This window comes from Pipistrellus hanaki, assembly GCF_964339955.1.
Source record: "Pipistrellus hanaki genome assembly, chromosome: 6".
NCBI lineage: Eukaryota > Metazoa > Chordata > Mammalia > Chiroptera > Vespertilionidae > Pipistrellus > Pipistrellus hanaki.
In genome coordinates this window covers 74,054,934-74,080,587 of record NC_140508.1, presented here as the reverse complement: position 1 = coordinate 74,080,587, position 25,654 = coordinate 74,054,934, and the positions used below count along the sequence as shown (strand labels likewise).

General features: G+C 38.3%; 1 protein-coding gene across 13 annotated transcripts in view; it reads right to left on the bottom strand.

Annotated features, from left to right (window-relative positions):
* Positions 1 to 24,982, bottom strand: part of PIAS2 (protein inhibitor of activated STAT 2) — a 49,062-nt gene extending 24,080 nt beyond the window's left edge. For 5 of the 13 annotated variants that reach the window (XM_084888220.1, XM_084888209.1, XM_084888214.1 and 2 more), the window contains exons 1-5: positions 24,093 to 24,304; positions 9,226 to 9,700; positions 5,428 to 5,512; positions 989 to 1,039; positions 777 to 867 (exon numbers count right to left, since the gene is read on the bottom strand). In XM_084888220.1, coding sequence (XP_084744346.1) covers positions 777 to 867; positions 989 to 1,039; positions 5,428 to 5,512; positions 9,226 to 9,700; positions 24,093 to 24,116 — 726 coding nt within the window. In that variant the 5' untranslated portion in view covers positions 24,117 to 24,304. Of the gene's footprint in view, positions 1 to 776; positions 868 to 988; positions 1,040 to 5,427; positions 5,513 to 9,225; positions 9,701 to 11,458; positions 11,548 to 23,939; positions 24,044 to 24,092; positions 24,305 to 24,596 lie in introns of those variants that run through there. The other 8 variants (XM_084888215.1, XM_084888217.1, XM_084888211.1 and 5 more) reach the window with 4 other exon arrangements.
* Positions 24,983 to 25,654: the final 672 nt, after the last annotated feature.

Genomic DNA, 25,654 nt, shown 5'->3' with positions numbered 1-25,654 from the left:
AACACAAAATCCCTGTTCCACCATTAAAATTTAAAATGTTGACATCTTGTCACATTGGTTAGAATCTTTTTTTCTCTTTACAAACAATAAAATTACATCTCTTTGTATTGCTTCATCTTAGAAGCTACCATTCAAAATGCATTCAAATACTGGGAGTCGCCCTAACTGATTTGGCTCATTGGATAGAGCATCGGCCTGAGGACTAAAAGGTCCTGGGTTCGATTCCGGTCAAGGGCATGTACCTGGGTTGCGGGCACATCCCCAATAGGAGGTGTGCAGGAGGTAGCTGACCGATGTTTCTCTCTCATCGATGTTTCTAACTCACTATCCCTATCCCTTCCTCTCTGTAAAAAAATCAATAAAATATATATATTTAAAAATACTGGGAGTGGGAAAGAGGGAAAATAAGCTTTGGGAATTAAAAAGAACAAAGTAATGAATTTCAAAAAAATTATTAAAATCTTGTGAGTGATAATTGGTATTAAATTAACCTGATATCCTATATAATTATATTATTAAGACCTTTAAAAAAAAAAAGGATCGCAACCTTACAAAATTACTCATGATTTTAAAAAATTACATAATATAAGGTTTATATTCAAATTTCCCAATTGCCTCAACGATATCTTTTTATTACTGAAAATTTTTAAACATAAACAAAGAAAGAAAAAATATAATGAACTCCCATATACCCATTATCCAATCAATAATTTATTTATTCATAATTAGTCTTTACCTACTCTACCGGACCTCCCAGTGAATTAAAAGCAACTTACAGGCAAAGGAAAAAGTTTTCCATTTACTTTTATACAAAGACTATTGGGATAGTTATCTTCTTGAGGGCAGCTTGTCTCTGCCAAGCAAAGTCTGCATTAAAGAAGAAAAAATACATTATTCTTAAATAGTATACTCAAACATGCTTATGTATTTTCAAAATCATGACATAGTTAGCAAACATTATTAAAGTAAAAGAAAATTTCAAACTTGCCTCAGCTGAACTTGGACTGTATAATCTCTCCTACCACCTGGCAAAAAATCCCTGTGGAAAATAGAAAGAAAATGGGTTAACCAGCCTAAAAGAATGTCTAATGGCCAAAAGTAGAACAGTTTGAGCAACAACATAAATTACTTATAACACTGAATTACAACCCTCAAAGTATCCAAGAGCCCACATGGACGCATAGATATAAATAAATAAATAAATAAATAAATAAAGGAAAAGGACCTGCCCTTCCATAAAAAAGAATAACTCCAATGTGGAAGAGAATAGAGACAACAGAAAGTTACACCATTGAAACAGAGTTTATCATTAAGTAACTGCTAAAGGCAATAACCACAAGTGAATGCTTAAATTGGTGAGCTAACATCTGAAGAGAAACAATATGTGTCTACTCTCAAAGTATCTCCTCCTCCTAAGAAACTTTTTATATCTTCTATTTATTTATTTATTTCAGAGAGAAAGGGAGAAGGAGAGATAGAAACATCAATGAAAGAGAATCATTGATTGGCTGCCTCCTGCACATCCCTTACTGGGGATAGAGCCTGCAACCCAGGCATGTGCCCTTGACCAGAATCAAACCTGGGACCTTGCTAGGGTCATGGTTGACAAACTGCAGCTCAAGAGCCACATGCGGCTCCTTGGCCCCTTGAGTGTGGCTCTTCCACAAAATACCACGGCCTGGGCGAGTCTATTTTTGAAGAAGTAGCATTACAAGAAGTTTAAATTTAAAAAATTTGGCTCTCAAAATAAATTTTAATTGTTGTACTGTTGATATTTGGCTCTGTTGACTAATGAGTTTGTTGACCACTAGGCTAGGGCTCCCAAGATATTTTTTAATAACAAAGGGAAAACAGCAACTTCACAGTGCAAAAATCTGGTAAGCAAATCTTTATCCAAGTGACCAAGATTAACACTGCCAAAAATAAGATGCAGCAATATTATGCAGCCCCTGATATGATACACGGAGAAGGAAATATACCTTGGGCATTCTTGCCAAAAATGCCTGATCTCAATCTAATCATGACAAAACTTCATGTAAACCCAAATTGAGGGACATTCCACAGATACCTAAGTAGAACTCTTCAAAAATATCAACAGTTTGCCCTGACTGGTTTGGCTCAGTGGATAGAGCTTTGGCCTGCAAACTCAAGGGTCCCAGGTTTAATTCTGGTTAAGGGCATGTACCTTGGTTGCAGGCACATACCCAGTAGGGATTGTGCAGGAGGCAGCTGACCAATGTTTCTCTCTCATCGATGTTTCTAACTCTCTATCCCTCTCTCTTTCTCTCTGTAAAAATTTAATAAAATATATTTTTAAAAATGTATCAACAGTTATAAAAGACAAGGCAAAACTAAGAAACTGTCAAACTGAAAGAGATTAAAATGACACATTAAATATAAATTGGGATCTTGGATTGTATCCAGGAATAGAAATTCAATAGTAGAAAAACTGGTAAAATCTGAATAAAGTCTGTAATTTAGTTAACAGTATTGTATTAATTTCTTGGTTTTGGTAATTAAAGTACGGTTATGCAAAATGTTAAGGGAAACTAGGTGAAAGTATATCTGCACTTTTTACAACTTTTCTGTAAATCTATAATTACTTCAAAGTAACAATAATTTAGGAGTATGATGCAATATATGGGCTAGAATTATTTTATATTAAGGAATCATGAATTGTTATTTAATTATGATTGTGTTAAAAATTAATCAGAGAAGCATTTTGAAGTATTTTTGGGTGAAATTATATGATGCCTGTTATTTGCTTTAAAATATTTCAGGAAAAATGTGGAGGGGAGGCCATATTTGGTACAGACTATCAAAATTCTGATAATTACTAAAGCACGGTAATGGGTACCAAGCTTTTACTTCCACTTCGGAAGGAGAGTTTTTATTAGATGACTCTGATAAGGTTGGGGTTTTTATGTACAAGTGTATGTGAGTTTTATTTTTTCTTTGGAAGGAGAATTGTAAATAGACTTACTTTTATTATTAATTTAAAAAATGTTTTTGAGCCCTAACCAGTTTGACGCAGTGGACAGAGTGTCGGCTTTCGGACTCAAGGGTCCCAGGTTCAATTCTGGTCAGGGGCATGTACCTTGGTTGCAGGCACATACCCAGTAGGGTGTGTGCAGGAGGCAGCTGATAGACGTTTCTCTCTCATTGATGTTTTTCTCTATCCCTCTCCTTTTCTCTCTATTCCTCTCCTTTCCTCTCTGAAATCAATAAAAAAAAAAAATTTTTTTAAATGTTTGGTGGTGCTCGGCCAGCATGGCACAGTGATTGAGTATCAACCATCACCATCACCATCACCCATCTCTAGAACATAATTAAACCTGTAAATTAAAATTAATTATTTAAATTTTAATCATTCATTTCTTAATTAATGAATATATTCATAGTTCAAACTTTAAAATTTTATTTTAAAATGTATCTTGAAATCTACTTACTCTAAATAATCTTCCTTCAAAGGCCCACCCAACACTCTAGTGAAGCTTTCCCAAGGTTAAAAGTAATCTCTGCCTCCTATAAGTCAGCTCTCACTTGTCCTTACTGAATTGGCTCTTTTCATATGACACCTCACAATGCCAATGATGATTTTATGAATATAAACTGGTTCACTAACAAGACTTGTGGAAAACAACTTGTAGAAAGGAGTTATCATAATATATAAACCCAGGGTCTGTAATGACCAACTGAAGGCTCAACTGAACACCAGAAGTCAGTCCTGCAGTCAGTGCTGGGTTGCTGTGGTGACCCAGCTAACTGCTGCCAGTGCAGATGCAGTGACCCAGCACTGACTGCCAAGGGGGCTACGGATGAGGCCCAGATAGAGGCCCGAAGAGAGAGGCGAGGTCTGATCTACAGACTCTGTGGCAGCTGTTGATCAGCATTGCCTCTCTTTCTCTCTGGGCTTCGCCAGCAGCCGTGCCTCTGTTTCTCCCTGGGCCTCCTTGGGGGACTGCTGGTCAGCAACACCTCTCTGATCAGGCTCAGAGATATGCCCAGAGACGATGACTGTCATAGAAACTGACCAATCAGAACCAAAATGGCCGGAAGGGGAGGGCAATTGGGGGCAAGATCAGGCCTGCAGAGGAGGGCAGGTAGGGGCAATCAGGCAGAAGCATTTAGGGTTGATCAGGCAGGCAGAGGGGTTAGGGGCTACCAGAAAGGCAGGCAGAGGCCCTTAGGGGCAATCGGGCAGGCAGGCAGGTGAGTGGTTAGGAGCCAGCGGTCCCAGATTGCAAGTGGGATGTCCCCAATTGGAGAGGGTGCAGGCTGAGCTGAGGGACCCCCCCCCCCCAACCTCCGTGCATGAATTTTGTGTACCAGGCCACTAGTATCATATAATACAGTATTTTGCACCCAATAAAACACTTAGTAAATGCTAATCTCAAGCAAGGGATTACCCCTACACAACAAATAAAACTTAAGGTTAATGATATGGTTTTGGATATGAATTATATTTTACTTGTTCTATTTGTTTGTTAGCTGATTTATTACTATCCTCAAGATTGAAAGTACTTCCAATTTACACTGACTCAATTCCTTACCCCTGATGAAGATGGATTACATCAAGCTACATTCATTTACTTCTTTGGCAATTTCCTCCTCTAAATTTTCTCTATTTTTTTCTGAATCCCCTAGTTATTTGGACTTTTTGGACTAATCTTTGTACTATAATCAGAACAGTACCAGTTGATGTTCTTATCTCATAAAAATAACTAATAATGTCTACTTTGACTCTAAAAATGCCTAAGTTTGGATGATACAATATATGATCATCCTGTCTTTGGACTATCACAAAATCTTTTTTATGTTGCTATATTTGAAACAAATTTTTCATTAGAAACATTATTGCCAAATGTGACAAAAAATAATTCAGAAGATAGTCTGGTGTTTTACTCCAAGTTTAAATATTTTTCTAGTACAGAATATTTATTAAATATTTGGGTAACCTTAGTCAAGGTAATACACCACACTTACTTAAAAAGTAGTAGTTTATTTGGTATGAAATGAACTGTATTATCTCATATCATATTTAATCTCTAACCCTTAATGTGACATATATGGAGATGAGAATTTTAAAAAGGTAAGTAAGGTTAAATGAAGTCACAAGATTGGCGTTTTAATCCAATATGACTAAAGTCCACATAAAAAGAGAAAGAGACACCAGAGATGCACAGGTGCACAGAGGAAAGGCCATGAGTACACACAGCAAGAAGGCAGCCATCCAAAAGCCAAAGGACTCAGGAGAAAGCAAATCTATAAACACTGAATCTTAGACTTCAAGCCTCCTATTGTACAATGTTAAAAAATAAATTTCTGCTGTTTAAGCCACCCAGGATGTGGTTCTTTGTTACAGCAGCCTTAGCAGATTAATACACCAATGTTCATGGAGAAATATATTCCAAACATTCTTCTTACCTGGATATGCATATCTCTCTAACTTGTTGAGGAGTCAGAGCAAAAATAAAAAACTTCTCTTGAAATCGTTGAATACTGCTTTGAACTGGGGAGGGAAGAAAAAAGTTAATATTTAGTTAATATTAGAACCTGATTTAGTATTGTGTCCACTCAGCTTTTATAGAATCCAGTCTGCCATTTCAAATGCTAAAATATTTTAATTTTAATCATTTTGAATAAAACTGATTCCAAACTGCAAACTATATAATAAGGTATCTTCTTAAATAGAATATACTGTCATCATTGGTATTTTTTAGCATCAATCTGTATGCCATGCTGTAACAGCAATTCTTTCAATGCCACAAGAGGTTCTGAAATGATACTTTTAACCTCTTGTATCTGTTTCTTCTACCAGGGCTCTTCCAGTCTCTCCCATGTTGTCAATTCCTACTTAACAATATGTTGACAGTTTAAAAATCTTCTAATCAACTGTATGTAAAATAAAAAACACACAAACTGGCTTGTAGTTGTCAAAAATATATGCTTTAAAATTTGGATTTGATATTTCTTTTGAATCTTGAAGATTTTTAATTCTCAGTTCCCAAATTTAAATAGGTTTCTGCATAGCAGTATCCAAATAAATAAGTTTTCCCAAAGATTTTTGTTTTTAAAAGTATTTCCAACATCATAAAACCACACCATGTTACATTGCCTTAGACATATGAAATAAAAAATTTTCAACTAAAGGTCATTATTGGAAAACATTAAAATTTTCCACTTTTATTTGGCAGACTACATGGTACTATGCTGATTTTTAAACTTTCTACCTCAAAGTCTAAAAGACTTCTTAGTCCAGCTGGAATAGCTCAGTGGTAGACCATTCCGGTCAGGGCACATGATTAGGTAGAGGGTGTGCAAGAGGCAGCCGATTGGTAATTCTCTCTCATTATTGATGCTTCTATCTCTCTCTTCCTCTCCTTTCCTCTTTCTGAAATCAATTAAACATATTTTTCAAAAAGAACATTTCTTAGGATTTCATTGAGTGTTTCATCAATCAGACATAATAAGACTAAATACATTAAAAAAATTTTTTCCTCTTTAGGGAAGAAGGCAGAATAACAAAATGTTTAAGCCATGTTTTAAAACAAGAATTAGTTTATATTGCTTATAAAAACAATGATAGACAGAACTCCTAAAAACTATATAGATAAGTTTTAACTCAGAGGTAAGAAGTTATTTTATAAATTCTGAGATTTTATATATATATATATATATATATATATATATATATATATATATATATATTTTCCCCCCTTACATTCTAAGCATGTAACTAGTGTTACATTCTAACACTAGTTTTTCTAAGCCACTTTCAAAATACATCTGGCAGTATTTTATCTAAGCCAAATGAAATACAAAAGTTTTATTTTAGTAAACTTATAAAAATCCTACTACTTTTCTTTAAACTTACTGAAGTTATTTAAAGAGAAACAGTATGAAGAACACAGAAAAGTAAGAATATTTCTATTTCTGAAAAAAAGCAAGAAGCCTCCCCAGAGTTCACCCCTTGGTGCACCAGGGATACCAATAAGCAGAGAAGAAACACTACTGCATCTTCTCTGTCTCAGTCTTTTTTTCTGGGCAATCAACCATGTCTCTGTAACCATGACCCCACAGGCTCTTTTATTTTCTCAGTCCTCACCTTGTCCATATTCCTGAGGAGTTCCATGAGGTAGGGTCACCTAAACATATATCACAAGTCTAAATTTTTCTCAAAATACATATAAAGAAATAGTTGCTTTCTTGCAATAATTGCTGAGAAAGAAACATATGTATGAGCCATGATATTGTGCATTGGTAGCATGGTATAAACCAAAAAACCATGACAAAGGGAGAAATAAAATTATGGAAACATTTTAACTAGATAAATGAAGCTGTAAAAAAAGAAAAAAACAAGCTGGAACCGGTTTGGCTCAGTGGTTAAAGCATCAGCCTGCGGACTGGAAGGTCCCAGGTTTGATTCCAGTCAAGGGCATGTATTATACCTTGGTTGCGGACACATCTCTGGTGGGGGTGGGCAGGAGGCAGCTGGTGGATGTTTCTCTCTCATCGATGTTTCTAGCTCTCTATCCCTCTCACTTCCTCTCTGTAAAAAATCAATAAAATATATATTTTTTTTAAAAGGCACTGGGTAATACATATTTGAAATGTTTGCCCCTATTACTAATTTTAGAAATAAAACAATCTAAAGAAGACACAAGTTTTTATCCATCAAAATACAAAGGTTTGTTTTTAATAACTAATAAAGGCAGGAAATAAAATTCAATGACGGACATTCCTCACTTTGTGTAACTTAAACTAGCATAGCTCTTCTAGAAACTAATTCAGCAGTATGTTATCAAGAGTCTAAAATGTTCTTATCTTAGGTATAATAATTCTACTCATAGGACTCTGTACAAATAATAAAATTGGGAACAAGTACAGAATCCTTATTGCAGAATGAATATAATGGCAGGATAAAAATGCATTACTCTACCTGCCTGGCTCAATATTGTAAAATGAAAGCAAAGCAAGGAAATAGGGCCTGGAAAAGCATAGCCACCTTGGCCTACCAACCAAACAGGCCATATTGACTCCATTAACCAGCTCTGCCCCTCAAAATTTCCTTCTGGCACAACCAAGATGTGCTGCAGTATAATCCTACACAAAGGAAAAGAGCACACTGATATATATGAGTTTTCAAGTAACTGGAAACAAAAAGGGTCTTCACGGGATGGAAAAGAAAGTAATCTCCCATGTTAACTATAAAATACCATTTCCCAGTTTATTTCATCAATAAATCCAAATACCTCTGCATATAATTTCATTAAGCAGTAAGAAATTATGCTATTCCAACATAGAAGTCATCAACCCAGATACAAATTTGTTAGATACCTGTATCAACTTTAAGTAGTATCATAAAATTTATTATATTTCCTGAGCAATTGATGAATATTAAACAAAAAGCAGAAATGTGTCAAACTCCTTTTGCCATTTCAGGGGGAAAAAATCTTATATAATAAAATCCTAATATGCTAAGTGTCCAGTTGACCAGTGGGAGGTTCAGCCAATCAAGGTGTAATATGCTAATGATATGCTAAGGCTGCTCAACTGCTCACTATGATGTGCACTGATCACCAGGGGGCAGGTGCTCTGACTGGTAGGTTAGCTTGCTGCTGGGGTCTGGTGGATCAGGACTGAGCGAGATGGGCCAGACATGCCCTGGAGCCCTCCTGCAGTCCCTCCCTGGCTGGCCAACCTCCTGTGTCCCTCCTGGGCCCTGATCGTGTACCAATGGGGTCCCTCAGCCTTGCCTGCATCCTTTCACAATCTGGGACCTCTCAGGGGATGTCTGAGAGCCGGTTTCGGCCCGATCCTGCAGGCCAGGCCGAGGGACCACACCTTGCACAAATTTGTGCACTGGGCCTCTAGTTAAATATAAAAAGTTTATTTCTTAGGAAAGCAGTTTAAAAGCTATGTTAAACAAAAACTAAATCTCTTTGCAAAAATAACAAAAGAATTAAAACACAGAATATCACAGGCAAGAAGATTTGTGTCTGTTCCCAAACATATACATATAAAGGCAATTTGAATTTTAAGCCAAAAGAATGAGAATGTTGAAATCAACAATTTTCTGTTAGGTTTCAGTCATGGTTGCCAATATTTTTTATCTGTACATTTAAACATTTAGCATTAATGCCTCAATTTTATTTTTTAACAGCAAATCAGGTCTCTTGCTTTATTTTTTATCTAGAAGAAATGGATTTGTCTAACACTTACCTAAACTCGTGGGCTTGATGAGAATATCAAGAACATCATAAAAGGGCAAGTTTTTTAACTGCACATCAGGATGGACTGGAGGAATTGGGGGAGATGGCTGCTGCATCTCAAACGTGGGCTTAGTATCTTGAAGCAACACAGAACCAACAGGGGAGGACGGTGAGTGAGGTGTAATTGAAGTGGAAGGCAACGTGTGGATTCCAGCCACAGCCAAGTCAGGTTCTACAGGTGATGGGCTACCATCCAAACTGAAAACTGATGATTTGATTGTGGATAAATCAGAGAGTCCTTCAAGAGTCCGTGGGTATCGGCGTCTATACAATTCTCGAATTTTTATTTGAACCGCAGGGCTGCAGCCACTCTTCAATAAATGCAACGCCCTCATCAGGAGGTCATGCTTGCGTCCACTTTTATTCCGTCCAGCAAAGCCTAGTAACACTTGTAGTTCAGAAACCCTAAAACTAGAAACCATATTCTAAAAGGAAAGAAAAAAGAAACATAAGCCAATAGCCAAGAACATAAAAACCCTATTTAAAATCCTATATGATAAAAGGCTAATATGCAAATCAACCTAATGGTGGAACAACTGGTCACTATGACACGCACTGACCACCAGGGGACAGACGCTCAACGCAGGAGCGCCGCTCAGCCAGAAGCTGGACTTACAGCTGGTGAGCATAGCAGCAGTGGCGGGAGCCTCTTCCACCTCGGCTCCAGGGGGAGCAGGCCCAAACCATCAGTCAGACATCCCTTGAGGGTTCCCAGATTGTGAAAGGCCAGGCTGAGGGACCCCAACTGAATTTCTAAGCTAGCTGAGTATCGAATGAGGAAAATACCTTTGAAGAGCAAGGAAATGAGTGATCACAAATGTGTCTATCTCTCTATCCCTCTCCCTTCTCTCTAAAAACAATAAAAATAAATTTAAATTTAAATTTAAATCCAAAAGAATTCCTTCACGCCACTCCCTATTGACTTGTTCTTGGGTGTAAAAAGAGGGTAGCAGGCAGTTCCTGCTTCAGATTTTACCATCTATTTATTTAACAAACCCTAGTTTATACTTTTAGCCATTTGCTGCCTCATAAATCCACCTACTTGGTGATTTTCAGTCAATTCTGAACTCAGAGGTAACCCACCTTTGGGTCATATTTATTTATACATATGTGCACCATGAAGCCAGAAAGAAGAGTAAGACCAGAGCTGACCAAAATGACTCTATATTTGAAACCAAAACTTCTAAATAAGGATCAATTAAAGAATCCACAGGAGAAAATATAAAAATATTCACAAATGAAAACACTCCACATCAAAACTTGTGTGAACAAGGAATGCAATACATAGAAATTCCTGGTCTTAACTGCCTATGTTAAAATTAAAAATATAAACAATCAGAAAAATAATAGAAATAAACCCAAAGGAAGTATAAAGAAAGAAATGGGCAGAAATTAATGAAATCGGAAAGTAAACATTTAAGAGCATATAAGACAAAAAAAATCAACTCTGAAATCTTACAAATTGGCAAACTTTTAGCTCTTAACACTGATCAAGGAAAAGAAAGCTTTTTAAAAAAGATAAAAGGGACATTAAAAACAGGTAACACAAAATTAGAGATTAACAAATTAATGCCATAAATTGAAGAACATGGATGAAATGGACAATTTCTACAAAAGTGTACCTATCAAAACAGGTTTGAAATTGAAAATACGAACAACCCTACAAAGCAATTACAATAGTAGTTAAGAAAGTGCCCCACAAAGAAAAAACCAGTACCAATTTTACAAGGGAGTTCTATGAAACATTTGAGAAACAGATCATTCTAATCATACATCAACTCTTCCGGAAGGAAAAAGAATATATATTTTTAAATTATAAGTCAATATTACACATTATTAGAGACAAAAATCCTGAACTAACTGTTTTCAAATTGAGTCACACACACACATACACACACAAAGAAAGAGAGAGACAGAAAGATCGGGTTGACTTTATACTTGAAACACAAGGTTGACTTAAATATTAGAAAATCAACCAATGTAGTTCAACATGTTAACAGATTACAGAAGAAAAACATTAACAGGTTACAGAATAAAAACATGATCCTCTTAAAAGATGCAGAAAGGCTTTTGATAAAATTCAACATCCTTTTTTTTTTAAGTTAGCAAACTAGTAATAGAAAGGAACAGCCTTAACCTGAAAAGATTATCTACAATAAACCTCAGCAAGCATTATACTTAACTGTGAAACTTTGAAAGTATTTCCTCTAAAATCAGGAACAAGATCAGGATGCCCCCATCACCGCTTCTATTCAACATTGTACTGGAGATCCTAGCCAGCACATTAAGACAAGAAAAAGAAAGAAAGAAAGAAAAAAACAAAGCATAAGAATTGGAAAGGAAACAAAGAGGTTATTATTCACAGATAGGTTGGTCTGCACAGGAAATCCAAAAGAGTTCTACAGATAATTCATCACAATTAGGAGTATAGCAAGATTGTTATACAAAGTCAAATTTTACTTCTATTTACCAACAAGACAGAAAATATAATTATAAAAAGGTACCATTTATGATTAGATACAAGTATAGGGTACCTAGAAATAAATCTAACAAAATATCTGCAATAGTTTAGCTGAAGAAAACTATAAAACTTTGAGACACTGTAAAAGATCTAAATACTGGTAAATGGAGATTACAATGTTCATAATTAAGAAAACTTAGTAGCAAAATGTTAATTTTCTTCAATGCATTTCCTAAAAAAGCCCCGAAAAGTTGTGCATGTTTATCTACATAACTTCAAAAGATGACTCTAAAATTATGTGGAGAACCTAACAGTCAAGAAGCTCCTTGAAAAACTGCAATGCGGGAGGAATTGGATATCTTTCATGTCCCCCAATGACCGACTTTTACTTCGTCTATTAAAACCTAAAAGTTGAACATAGTATTAAACACATATGTTTGAAGGCATAAAGCACTACAAAGGCAGCAAGGACCTGAGAAGCCAAGACTGTGGGAAGAAAGGAAGCACAGAACATTGGACGCCTCTTTTCCCCTGGAAATATTTGCCAATGGAAAAGGGTGGTGGTGGCTAAGTTGAGAAGTCAAGCAGAACTCTGAATAGACTTACAGAGCTGGTTATCTGCAAAATATAATCTGTAAGAGCTGGTATCTTAGGGTATATAATGAAACTCTTACAAATAAGTATGAAAAAGACAGAAGGCCCAATATAAAAATGGGCAAAAAAAAACTTGGCAAGTCACATCACAAAAGACATCTAAATGGCCAGTAAGTATATTAAAAGGGGTTTTATATAACTTATTAGGGGATTATGGGAATGCAAATTAAAACCACTGAACATCTACCAAAATGTCTAAACTTAAGAGTGGATAACAAAAAACAGGACATGGAATAACTGTGACTATATTATGTTGTTAGTAGAAGGGTCTGAACAAACACAATATACATGATACTCAGAAAGGGAGGGAGGGAAGAAGGAAGGCAGGAGGGAGCAAGGATAGACATCTTATATATTAAAAATACAATTACTGAAATAAGTTCTACAGAAAAGTTCAAAGGCAAAGTAAAAGAGGAACTCTTACAGAGTGTAATAAACAAATGAAACTTCAATCTAGGAAGTTCAACATTCATCCATCAAGAGTCTTAGAGAAAACAAAAAAGGAAGAAAGAAATGATCAAAGATAATTCCCCAAACCTAAAGTGTTAAAACTGAAAAGGTTCCTGCCAGAAGGAATGAAAACAGCCTATTACTGAACACATTTAACAGACCAAAGATAAAGATATCACCATAAAGACTGTAAAGAAGGTTACTTACTACAAAAGGATAATCACCAGATTAGCAACCTTGAGGGTGCTTTAAATTCCTAGAGCAAAACTTTAAAAGTTCAGAGAGAAAAGTTGTATTACCAACTTAAAATTCTATATCTAAAATTTCAATCAGAAACAAAGGCAAGCCATTTTCAAATATTCAAAACTTACAAAGCTTATCACCAGCATATCCTTCCAAAAACAACTACTTATGATTATATAGGGTGCAGCAAAAGTAGACTTACAGTTGTTTGTATGGAAAATAATACAATGATTAATAAATAATAATACAAGAATAAACTCTGTTTCATGTACTCACAACTGCAAACCTACTTTTGCCCCATCCTGTATTCCTCTAAAATAAAAATTTAATAAAAAAAAAGGAATCCAAAAATAGCCATAACCCAGGAGTGTAATGTAAAGTAATCCCAGAATGACAGCTGTATTAACAAACTAGAAAGAAAATGCCCAAATTAGAAAAGAAAAGTTCAGAACTCCAGAATACCTAAGATGAGAACACACTGTAATACCAAATTTAAAAAATGATGTCCATGAGCTCTCTTCACTCAAGCAGGACTTTGTTATATTTCTCCTTTAAGTGGCAGAGGTTTATTTTATTTTTAAAGAATAATTTCTTGATTTCGAGAGAGAGAGGAAGGGAGAGGAAACATTGATGTGAAAGTGCACTATGGATCAGCTGCCTCTAGCACACCACCTACTGGGAATTGAGCCTGCAACCAGGGCATTGCCTGGTACATGGAACAACACCCAATCAATTCAGCAATACTGGCAAGAGCAGCACAGGCTTAGTAAACAGAATTTCCTCTACAGCTCCACACTACTTGGTTCTAACAGTAGTTAATAGTTATATAACAAAGGCTAGTTATTAGTACTTAAATTCTAGAAACTTCTTTAGAAGCACAAAAAAGAGAGTTATAAACCAAATAATATAAATCTTAACAATAAAATAGAAAATTAAGGCTGGAAGAAAAGGAAGTGTGGAGCTAGGAAAAACAAAGAGAAATAGATGAGTGTTAAATGCTTGGAACTGAAGATGTATTGTCTGAGACTGATAGGCCAAGAAACAGAAATTTACTGCAAAAAGTTAGAATAATCAACACTGGAATAGGAACAAAACAAACAAAAAAAGAAACAGCAGAATTAGAAACAAAGTGGAAAACATGATGACCTAAATTTCATATTTACTGAAAAGTCAAGCAACAGACACTGTTTAGAATTGAAAGAAAAATTAAAATATAGAAAAAGATGTGGTATTTTTACGTTTAGGAATTATCTAAAAATTCAAAAAGAAAAGAAGAAAAAACAGCTTAAGGCAGTTATTATCAGGCGTGAGACTTAGTGGGAAAGGATGGACTTTTACTTTCCTTTGGAATTTTTCTGCATTATCTCCACAGGACTGATTTTATTGGGGGGGGGGGGGAGATGAGGAATGGAAATAAAAAATTTAAAAATGTTATTAAAACCATTTTTCAGATTAAGGAAAAAGTGAAATAACTTGTTCAATATCATAAAGTCAATATCCATGCAAACACTAAAAATACATATTCATTTTGTGGCATAATCAAGATTTGCTTTTACTGACCTACATGAATAAGCAAATGGAGAGTTCTGAATGTCTTTGGAAGGTTTATATTGCTCTCTGCAAAGTCAAAAAGCAAACAAACAGTTTCAAACCATTTTTCCAAAAAGTCTATGAAAAAAAAGTCACTTTGATAAGGGGTTCAAAATAAATATTCATAGAAAATAGTCTGGACTATGATACCAATTAATTCCACATAACACTTTTACCTCGATTCAATTTTCCAATTCCTTATGTTGAGGTACCTGAATAAAAACAGACTATCTGTCAAGACAACTCACAGGGAAAAAATTGTCTAAAAAAAATTTTTTTTTTTAATTTTTGTTTCAAAGTACACTATCAAGAAAGTGAAACGACAATCCACAAAAAAGAAAACATGCAATTCATATATTGGATAAAAAACTTGTATCTATTGTATAATAAAGAACTTAATTTTTAAAATAACCCAATTAAGAAATGGGCAAAAGGTTTGAACAAACTCTTCTCTAAAGACGATATACAATGGCCAATAAGCACATGAAAAGATGCTCAAGTCCTGGCCAAGGTAGTTGATTTGAGCATCATATCCATATGCCAAGGTTGTGAGCTCAATCCCTAGGCAGGGCACATACCAGAATCAATTAGTAAATGCATAAATGAGTGAAACAGCAGATATCTCTCTCTCTCTCTCTCTCTCTCTCTCTCTCTCTCTCTCTCTCTCTCTGTGTGTGTGTGTGTGTGTGTGTGTGTGTGTGTGTGTGTGTCTCCCTCTCTCTGTCTCTCCCCTCTCTCTTTAAAACAAATCAATAAAAAATATTTTAAAAGAAGCTCAATATCATTAGTTATTGAAGAAATGCATATCAAAACTACAAGGCACCACTCCACACCTATGAGTCTGAGGATGTGGAAAAGTTAGAACCTTTTCACTTTCTTGATAGCACAAGACCTTCCTGAAAGTACCGATGAGGTATTTATTTAAAAGACTGATTGGTCTATCATCCAATCTTGCAAACAAAAAGAAAGGGTGAACCAATCTTAGACTATAATACAAGACTGGAAACCTTTTGGGCTTTCTTCATTAAACCCAAGCACAGAAAAAACCCTGACTTCCATATTCATTAGCAAGCTTCAGTCTGAACTAAGTAGCCTCGTAAAGAGACATAAGCTGGACTGGAAAACTGCCCCTCTTACTGAATTAGCTGAGCATTTTGAGAAAAACTTGTAGAGCAAGGTAAAATTTTAAAGCCAATAAACATGGCCCCACAGTTACAACAGCACTAAGGACGGAAAGGACCTTCACATATACATTCCAAGCCAGAATCTAGAAGTCCTCCACTCAGGAACACTGTGCCCTGAAATCTCTGCCTTTTTTGTAAACAACCAGGGATTGGCCTTACAGAACCCGTCCTTTAATAGACATCCACCTCTGCCAGACGTTCTTCCATAAAAGAAGTCTTAAAAGATTTGATTTCTATAATAATAATAATCATTGATGGGGCTTCAAGGGATCCATTGGAAAGTTGCTCCTCATGATAGCTCTAAACGAACAAGGGGAAACTAATATAAAAATTAATGAAGAATCGGTATAGTACTGGTGGATACCAATGCCACTTAATCTACTTTCATAAACAGCAAATCCCTAAGAGTAAAGAGAATGTTTTTGTAGTGGGAATTTCTAACCAAATGTAATGGGTCTAAACCAGTCCAGATGACACTAGGGCCATTTTTGGAAGTCATGCTTTCCTTCTATGTGACACTTCCTCAATAAACCTGTTTGAAGAAGATCTGCTTTCTAAACCGAGAAGTCATATAAAATTTAACTCAGGAGAAGAAATGTCTCAGAAATTCCTAACTCTCCTGAACCTGAACCGCTCTGCTCCTCTGCAACAGGAATTGATGAAATTGAGAAAATTTGAAAACCCCAATCTCCCAGAAGTGCCTGAATACTTAAACTGAGAAAGACAAAATTAAAAGCTCCGAACCCACAAAATTCCAAATATATCATTCCAAACCCCTGCCTAAATGCCCTCAATATCCACTAAAACCAGAAGCTATCTCAGGGATTTTACCAATTGTAGAAAATTTAATTAAGCAAGGACTTAAAATTCCACGCACTACTCAGATCTTACTCATTAAAAATCCAAATGGATGAAACTGGGGATTTGCTGCTGTAAATAAAACTGTGATACCAAGATAGTTTCAAATTCCAATACCTTGTTATCTAATGTACCTATATTCTCAAAAAGTGGATCTTTGCTCTGTTCTTTCCTTAGTATCCCAATTGATAGGAGAATCAGTATTTACTTACCTTCACTTAGAAAAAATAACAGCATACCTGTACTATAATACCACAGTGTACACTGAAGCCACATCCTATTTTCGAAGGTTTTACATCAAGACATGGCAACTTTACAGTTTCCTAAGAAATCTTCACTCATTCAATATGTAGATGACTTATTTTTTATGTTCCTCTACTAGGGAGGATTCAGAAATAGATTCAATTTAACTATTACAGCAATTAGTTTATAAAGGCCATAAGGCCTCAAGGAAAACTCCAATTCTCAAAAAAGGTTCACTACCTAGGACATGATTTGATGGCAGAAGGCATTTCCCTCTCACTTGAAAGAATAAACATTACCCAAAACTTCCTTAGACCTACATCAAAATGACAATAAATGAGTTTCCTTGGACTTGAAGAATATTACAGATCTTGGGTTACAAATTTTTCTCTGATCGAAACTCCTCTGTATGAGCTTGCAAGGAACTCAATCCCAGACCCCAGACTCTAGGAAGAAATTCACGAGCAAGCCTTTAGCCAATTAAAAATAGCTTTATAACAAACTCCGGCCAGTAATTAGAACATATACAAATGTTTAAAAGCAGTAGCCAAGGCAGCTCAAATGATAGAAGCCTCAGTTGAATGAGTATCAGGATATGACTTATACTTACAAGTACCTCATGCTATTGAGAGTCTTCAAGCTCCAATCAAACTCAACATTTTTTAGCAAACAAGCTAACATCTTATCAGATCCTTCTCCTTTCACCTTCTAAACTCCATCTTAAGCACTGCAATTTGCTCAACCCTGCTACCCTTGCCTGACAATGGCACAATTCACCATAACTATGTAGACATGGTGTCATGGTTATTAAGCCCTTGTATTGTCCTGCAAAACACACAGATTTAATACCTTTCTCATCCATTGTGTCCTATGCTATAATTGCAGAAGGGAAATATCAAGCACAACATGCTGTTAACAACTCAATATGAACTATGGGAAAGGGGAATCCTTCCTCAGTTTAAGTCTGCTCAACTAGCAGAACTACATGCCCTCACTTTAGCTTGTTAGCTATCCAATGGAAAATCCAAAAACATTTTATAATGACAGCAGATATGCCTTTGTGGTAGTCCATGACTTTAGTATGTTACAAAAATAGAGGGAATTCCTAGTGGAACTGCTATCAAGAATGGGCGCCGCCATAGCTGGTTTGGCTCAATGGATAGTGTCAGCCTACAGAATGAAGGATCCCAAGTTTGATTCTAGTCAGGGGCACATGCCCAGGATTCTGGGCTCCGTCCCCAATCAGGGGCATGCAGGAGGTAGCCAACCAATGTTCTCTCTTATCATTGGTGTTTCTCTCTTCCTCTCCCTACCTCTCTGAGGTCAATAAAAAATATATTGAAAAAAAAGAAAAAAAGAATGGGCTCTAAGTAAATGAACTGCTCTCTGCTATTCTACTGCCTAAGTGAATTGCAATTATTAAAACTGAAGCTATTACTAGAAAAATAGAACCTGAGTTCAGGGAAATGCTCTAGCAGATGCAACATAAATCAGAACTAAAGTGTCCCAATATGCAACTTGAATAAACTTCCTTGATTGATTCTAACCAAATTATTTATAACTAGTGGCCCGGTGCATGGATTCATGCACATTGAAAGGAAATTAATTAGGTAGTCAGCAAGGCAGGACTGGGCAAGATAGGAACTGGGCAAGATAGACCGGACATGCCCTGGAGCCAACCTCCATCCGTCCCTCCCAGGCTCTCCCCTCCCTTCCTCTCTGAAATCAATAAAAGTATACTTTTAAAAAAAAAGACAAAATCAGGCACCCAAGCTAGATAACAATGTTGAGAGCAACAAAGATGCAAATTTAATATTAAACAAGGACTCACTGCGGGCCCAGACAGCCACCTGATTCTTCCACTGTACTTAAAAATGCCATTACTAAAAGCTCTACATTCAGCAACTCATCATGGCACAAATAAAATGATCCAAACCATGAAAAAGTATTGGTGGGATCACTGATCCAAGGTCACAAATTTGGTTTGCGATCAATGTCTCATTTGTTAAGCCCATAACCCTGGAAAGGTTACTAAGGTATTAACAGAGCATCCCCTCCGGTGACTTACAAGGCCATTTGAACTTACCATGGATTTCATTCTACTGCCTCCCAGAATGAGTTATTACTATTTTCTAGTAATTGCTTGTATGTCCTCAGGATGAATTAAAGCCTTCCCATACAGAAAGGCTGATACCAAAACAGTGGCTAAGAAACTTTTACAAAATATGTATATTTCCTTTATGGAGTACTCCCAGAGAAATCTCTCCTTTTGACACACACAGAGATAACACACACACAGGAGAACTCATTTCATTGGACAAATTATTAAATACAGCACTACTGACAACATCATTACCATTGCCCTTACTGTCCTCAGTCACCTTGTAAATTCCAATGGACTAAATAAAGCTAATTAAATTAATAGAATTAACTGGACTGCCCTGGTCAAAAGTTCTACCATTGGTTTTGGTGGCAATTAGACACTTATAGAAAAGCATAAATTAATGCCTTATAAAATAGTAACAAGAAGAACTATGCCTTTGATGATAAAACCATACATTTTTCCTGTACTCATAAATTCTGAAATGACTCAATACTGTAGATTTAATGTATTATGCCAAAATGTTTTCTACCAGGTAAAGGAAGTTTTCCGTGAACTTCCAACAGATGATCAAACCTTCCACAGCTAGAACCTGGAAAATAGGTATTCTGGAAATGACACCTAAGAAAGAATGCCCTTTAACCTTATTAAAAGAGACCATACCAGGTTCTCCGCACTACCCAGAAACAGAAACAAGATGAGCAATAGAATAAACAGCAAAAGCAATTCCTCCATAGATGACACCATAACCTGAGCTTCACAATGAAACAAGAGCAATTTAACGCTGATGGTGACTAAGAGTGTGCTAATACCAAGATTTCAAACTCTCATGTATGACATGACAACCAAAGGGGGGAACTGTTATATTAATTAAACAAGGAAGCCATTAAACCTAAATCTAAGCCAACTAGGATTTAAGCTACAGCCAGTCAATAATGTCTTTATCTTGCTTCTACCTTTCCTCTATATGTTTTTCCCCAGCTCCTATTAACTGAGTGCTCCTAACCACATCTGGTTTAGTGCTGCCCAATTCAAACTGATTTTTGCTCAAATAAATTCCTAAATTGTAATGCCTGCATTTATCTTTTTTAATACCACTAATAGCTTTGAATCACATGGTAGATTCTGTTATAGCCATCATCAATTAGACTATTTCATTGCTCAACAGTTGAGGAGTAGGGGACCTCTAACTTCAAACCCTCCTTAACTTCCCATTCTACTTCTACAACCAAAAAGCACCTGAAGCTACCAGAATGGCCAGCCCAATAGGTGTAAGAAACCAAATACTCAAGCCTTCTGAACAGAAAATCTGTTGTAAAATTACTTAAGCCTCTTATAAAAGATTTTCTGTATCGGGTTTACCAGTATCTATTAAGAAGGTTATTATCACTGGCTCTTTCACTAGCCCAAATACACACCCAGACACTTACTCAAACGTTCACTCTTGTTTTGACAAACACAGAGATAATAAACTCTCAATGCATAAAAGGGTGTGAAGAATACAGAAAAGAGTCTTTTAAAAAGAAATCTTAATACAATAGATCCTCCTCTACCCTTACACCTGAGTAGAGGGAATAGGGAGAGTAGATTAACCAGGTTAAATTGCAGCAGGGGCCTTTTTAAGGATGGCTGAAGGGTGACACCAGAATGAAATGGAGCAACTAGAGGAGAAAGGTAAGGGTAAAAAAGCGACTCTGAAGAGACGAGGGACTTCAGAACCCCAACTATTCTGCCTCCCCTCCACCTCTATGCTTGGCTCTGCTAGGGACTAGAAAGCAGAAATCTAGGCCATCAGCTCCAATGAGTTTGTCCCAGATTAATTCACTAAATTTGCAAACTAGTTAATCCACAAAACCTTACCATAAGTAAGTGCTATAAAGTAAGCAACTGATGAATTGAATAATTTCTCCCTCTAACACATCTGGAAGCTTCTAACATGTGAATCATTATTATAATCACCTTTTTTCTTTTTTTAAAAAATATATTTTATTGATTTTTTTACAGAGAGGGAGAGAGATAGAGAGCTTAGAAACGTTGATGAGAGAGAAACATCGACCAGCTGCCTCTTGCACACCCCCTACCGGGGATGTGCCCGCAACCAATGTACATGCCCTTGCCTGGAATCAAACATCCAGAATGCAGTTTGTCAATGAATTGGCTCAGAACACTTCAACTACATTTCATGATCAAGAAGATATAGACAAAAGGCTAGAAACAAAGCTAAATGCTTTGGAAGCTGTAGCGACAGGACTAGATAATCAATTAGAAAGTATCAAGATTAGACAGCAGCTGCAATGCCATGCTGCTTTTACATATATTTGTGTGACTTCAGCCTCCTATAACAGTTCTCTATGGGATTGGAATAAAATCAAGATGCACCGCCAAAACCGGTTTGGCTCAGTGGATAGAGCGTTGGTCTGTGGACTGAAAGGTCTCAGGTTCAATTCTGGTCAAGGACATGTACATTGGTTGCGGGCACATCCCCAGTAGGGGGTGTGCAGGAGGCAGCTGGTCGATGTTTCTCTCTCATCGATGTTTCTAGCTCACTATCCCTCTCTTCCTCTCTGAAAAAGTCAATAAAATATATTATTTTAAAAAAATCAAGATGCACCTACAGGAAATATGGCATCATAATAATATCAGTATAGACTTAGTGCGGCTACACAAACATGTGCAAGCCATTCATAATAGTCATGATGAATTACATCATCAGCAAAACTGGCAAAAAGAATTATTTTAAAAAATTTAATCCATGGAATATGTTAAAAAAAAAAAAAAAAAAAAACCACCGCCTAATTGGATTCCTTTGTGTACTAATAATCCTATCCTGCTTTTTTTCAGTTATCAGCAAGCTCCCTCGATCTCAAGTCTGAAGGCTCCAACTAGATATCCACAAGCTACATTTAAAAATGAAAAAACGAGAGAGATGTAAGAGGGCCTACTGGGAAGGCACATGGGCATTCTTTAATTACTGTCAGCTGAACCCACTGGCATTGGCAAAGCCAACACCCTGGGAACACGCCTTGCCAAAATGGCAAGGGTGTTGTCTTCTTGATCTTCATTTCAGCCCATGATGTGGGGGAAGTGGGTTTTCATATGTAAATCCAATCAAGCACCAGGAATACTCAGGATCTACTCAAGAATGCAAATAAACTCCTTTGTCTTGGTCTTTTGGTGAAAATTGCTGGTATTTGGAGGTATAAAATAAACAAGGTGCATCAGCTCTGGATCACTGTCTCTCCATCAGAAGAGGGCAGCGGTCCACCAGGCCCCAGCTTTTCTTTCTATCTCTGTGTCTTGTCTCTCTTATTTCTCAATCCCCAGCCACCTCTACTCAAGAATTGGACACGCTCTCTCGCCCGGCTGGACGTGGAAAAGAGAGAAAAAATAGTTAAGCTTTGACCAACATTTATAAAAGTGTAACATAAGACTTGAAAAAGTTTTCATCAACAAAATACTTTAGAAGAGGATAAATATGTTATACACAAAAATTAAGAAAATACTGCAGTTAAAAAAAAAAAGCTTAACTTTAAACTGCAGTCTTCTCAAGCCATCCTAAATTTAATGTTCGAATTTACACAGGTAAAGCTCAGGCCTGCTCCATCCAAAAGATCCACAGACATTAAAAGCTCTACAGCTAGGGCTCTGAGACACTAAAACCCTTATACTTGATCATTATGAAGACCTTTTACTTATTGAGTTGAGAGGGAGAGAGAGAGAGAGAGAGAGAGAGAGAGAGAACGAGAACCTAAAGGGAAGAGAGAAACATCAATTCATTGTTTCCCTAATTTTTTTATTCATTGGTTGTTTCTACTGTGGATCTGTCCACCAGCCAGGTAACCAGCCAATATCCTTCCCTGACCCACTATACCTCGCCATAAATAAATAAATAAATAAACAAACAAACAAGCATACATAACTGAATCTTTTATCTGATTCCTTTTTCCTTCTTATTTCAAGTAACCCTGACATCAGACGTAAGTTATACAAAACGTGTGCATTTACCTTTAAGTTCAAGTTCACTTGCATCTCCACTTTGACTTTCGTTTTTAAAATTGCAGGGGGGGGGGGGGCGGCGAGGGGTCCGGCCCTAAGTATTCCAGTTATGTGGCCAGCAATTCAGCGAGCCATAAAAAATATATATATATATATATATATATATATATATATATATATATATATATATATATATATATAAATAAATAAACCCGGCTCGTTTATCACAGTTTTGTTTCGGTGAGGATTCTGAAGGTCAGGGGGAACTATCCTTCCCATTCTACCCCCAGCACACCCCCTTTCCGAACCTCTGTTATACAAAGGTATCCACAATAAAGTTGTGACCTTGTTCTAGGGCCGGCAGGGGGGAAAAAAGGTCTTTTCCTCAAGATCCCTGAAGACGAGTTTACAAACAAACCTCACGCCAACACGGGCTTGGCGGATTCCTTACCACGGCACTAAGAAAAAACGTCCAGGGTCAAGGCTGATGGCTGAAGTCAGGGCCCCCCAAAGACCACGCTTCTCTCCGCGATGTCGGCTGAGGAAGCCCGGGGAAGGGGGCCCTGCTCGTGACACCCCCGCATCAGCCAGGGAGGGAGAGAGAAGGATCCCTAAACGCAACTTCACGTTTGGGGAAAACAAGTCTCCCACCAAGGGAGTCGCGTGTGGACTTGGGAATCGCCATAAACACGGACACCCTCGCGATCCACCTCAGCCCTGAAAATAACAGGGAGGTCGCATCCTCCTTCCAGAGGACGCCCGGCCCCCGCGTCAGGTGCGAGCAGCCCGGGTGGGACCGGCGGCCGCTCGCCCTGGGCCCCAGGACCCCCTCTCCCCCAGCCCGGCGCCTTCGGCCGCCTGGCTCCCCTCCCACCCCCCCATACCTCGGCGCCCCCAGAGGTGGGCCGGGACTCCGGGCTCCTCAAACCCGTCCCCGCACAGCAAAGAAGGTGGCGGCCGGCGACGTAGCTCCTTCTCCCCCGCCTCCTCTCCCCTCCCCCGCGGCCTCAGATCTCCGTTCCCGCGCCCCCGCTTACCCTCAACTCCTCGAAATCCGCCATTTTATACCACCCGCGGGTGCCGCTGTCGCCACAGCACCCCCTCCCGCTGCCGCCAACGACGCCGCCGCCACCAGGGCCGCCACCGCCGCCTCCAGCAACATCCTGCACTGGGCGCCGCCGCCGGAGACGCCGCCGCGGCCGCTACCGCCGCCACCGCCGCCGCCGGGCCCGTCACGTGACCGGCACGGAAGCCCCGCCCCCGGTGCTCGCGGCCCCGCCCCCTGGCGACCCCTCGCGCCCAGCCCGCCACTTTCCCTCCGCGTCTTCCGGCCGCGCTCCCCCGCGCCGCGTTAGCCTCGCGCAGCTCCCGCCTCCCCCTTTCCCCCCCTTCCCTCGGTCTGGCCTGCCCGCCGCCCGCACACCTTCCGGTCCCGGGCCTGTCGCCTTACTCTTCTCAGATCCGCTTAGTGCCTTCCACCCCCCCTTCCCGCACGGAGGCCCGCCAGACCCCCGGAAGCGCCGTCGGACCCCAGCTGTTACCTGCGGGGCTGGAGCGGGGCCTGGCCCCGGGGAGTGGCGGACGGGAAGAGCTGGCCCGGAGTCCCGGCTGGAACATTTCGGGGGTAGTGGCTGTGGACGGAGGAAACAGCTGCAAACAAAACCATCCCCCAGAGTAGTTGTGTCGGAGCGATGTCAATGTGGGTGTTGGGTTAGCTATTGTTCCGATCTGACGATGCAGGATTGGTGGGATCTCTGGAAGGCTTCAGATCCTTGTCGATTTAAGAAACGTCCCACAACCTGTAAGAATTGTGATGAGTTTTTTTGGAGCCAAACTGAGGATAATTACTGGGAAGCAAGAAAAAAATCTCAACGGTTCGTGCTTATGCCCGGGAGAATGGCAGTTTTGCTCCTTATTTTTATACACTAGAATCAAAGGAGAAGACGTAAGGAGCTTACATGAAATCCATTGGTGATAGATTAGGGAGGCGGGAGAAAGCAAAGCGGGGAAATCTCTGGGATTGGATAAAAAGTAAAAGGACTACACACACATTTCTTTTACATTGGTAAGGATCCGATAATTAACAGCTAATTAACACGATAACAATAACAAGGGATTCTGTGGTCCTCTGCTCATGTGGGAGATAGTGCCCTGAGAGGTCTGAAAAAAGGGAAATTACCCTGATATTCCAAAGTTAACCAGATACAAAAAGACAATAGACTGGCTCAGTTAAGGTAAAAGATTGGCCTTTGTCAAGGAGACACCAACCTCCGATAATTTCAGACCATCCTATGTGGTTACATTAGGTCTCTTGAGTTTGTAAATCGCCTCCCCACCCTTATGACAGGCCTCCCCTGAGTTTATCAGGTTTAGTATATGGCCCCTTTTTTGTCCACACTTCCTTCTTTTGATCATAAATTAATCCAAAGGATGCATTGATGACCAACCTTTTGGTTGGATAATGTGCTAGGAAGGCTCATTCCTAGGAAAATTTAGTGTCAGCATTTGTCTTGCTGAACAATGGGCCACTGGGGATGAGGTAAGACCCAACGTTGGGTGAAGTCAACGCCAAATTTTCTCCAAGGTGAAAAATATCTAG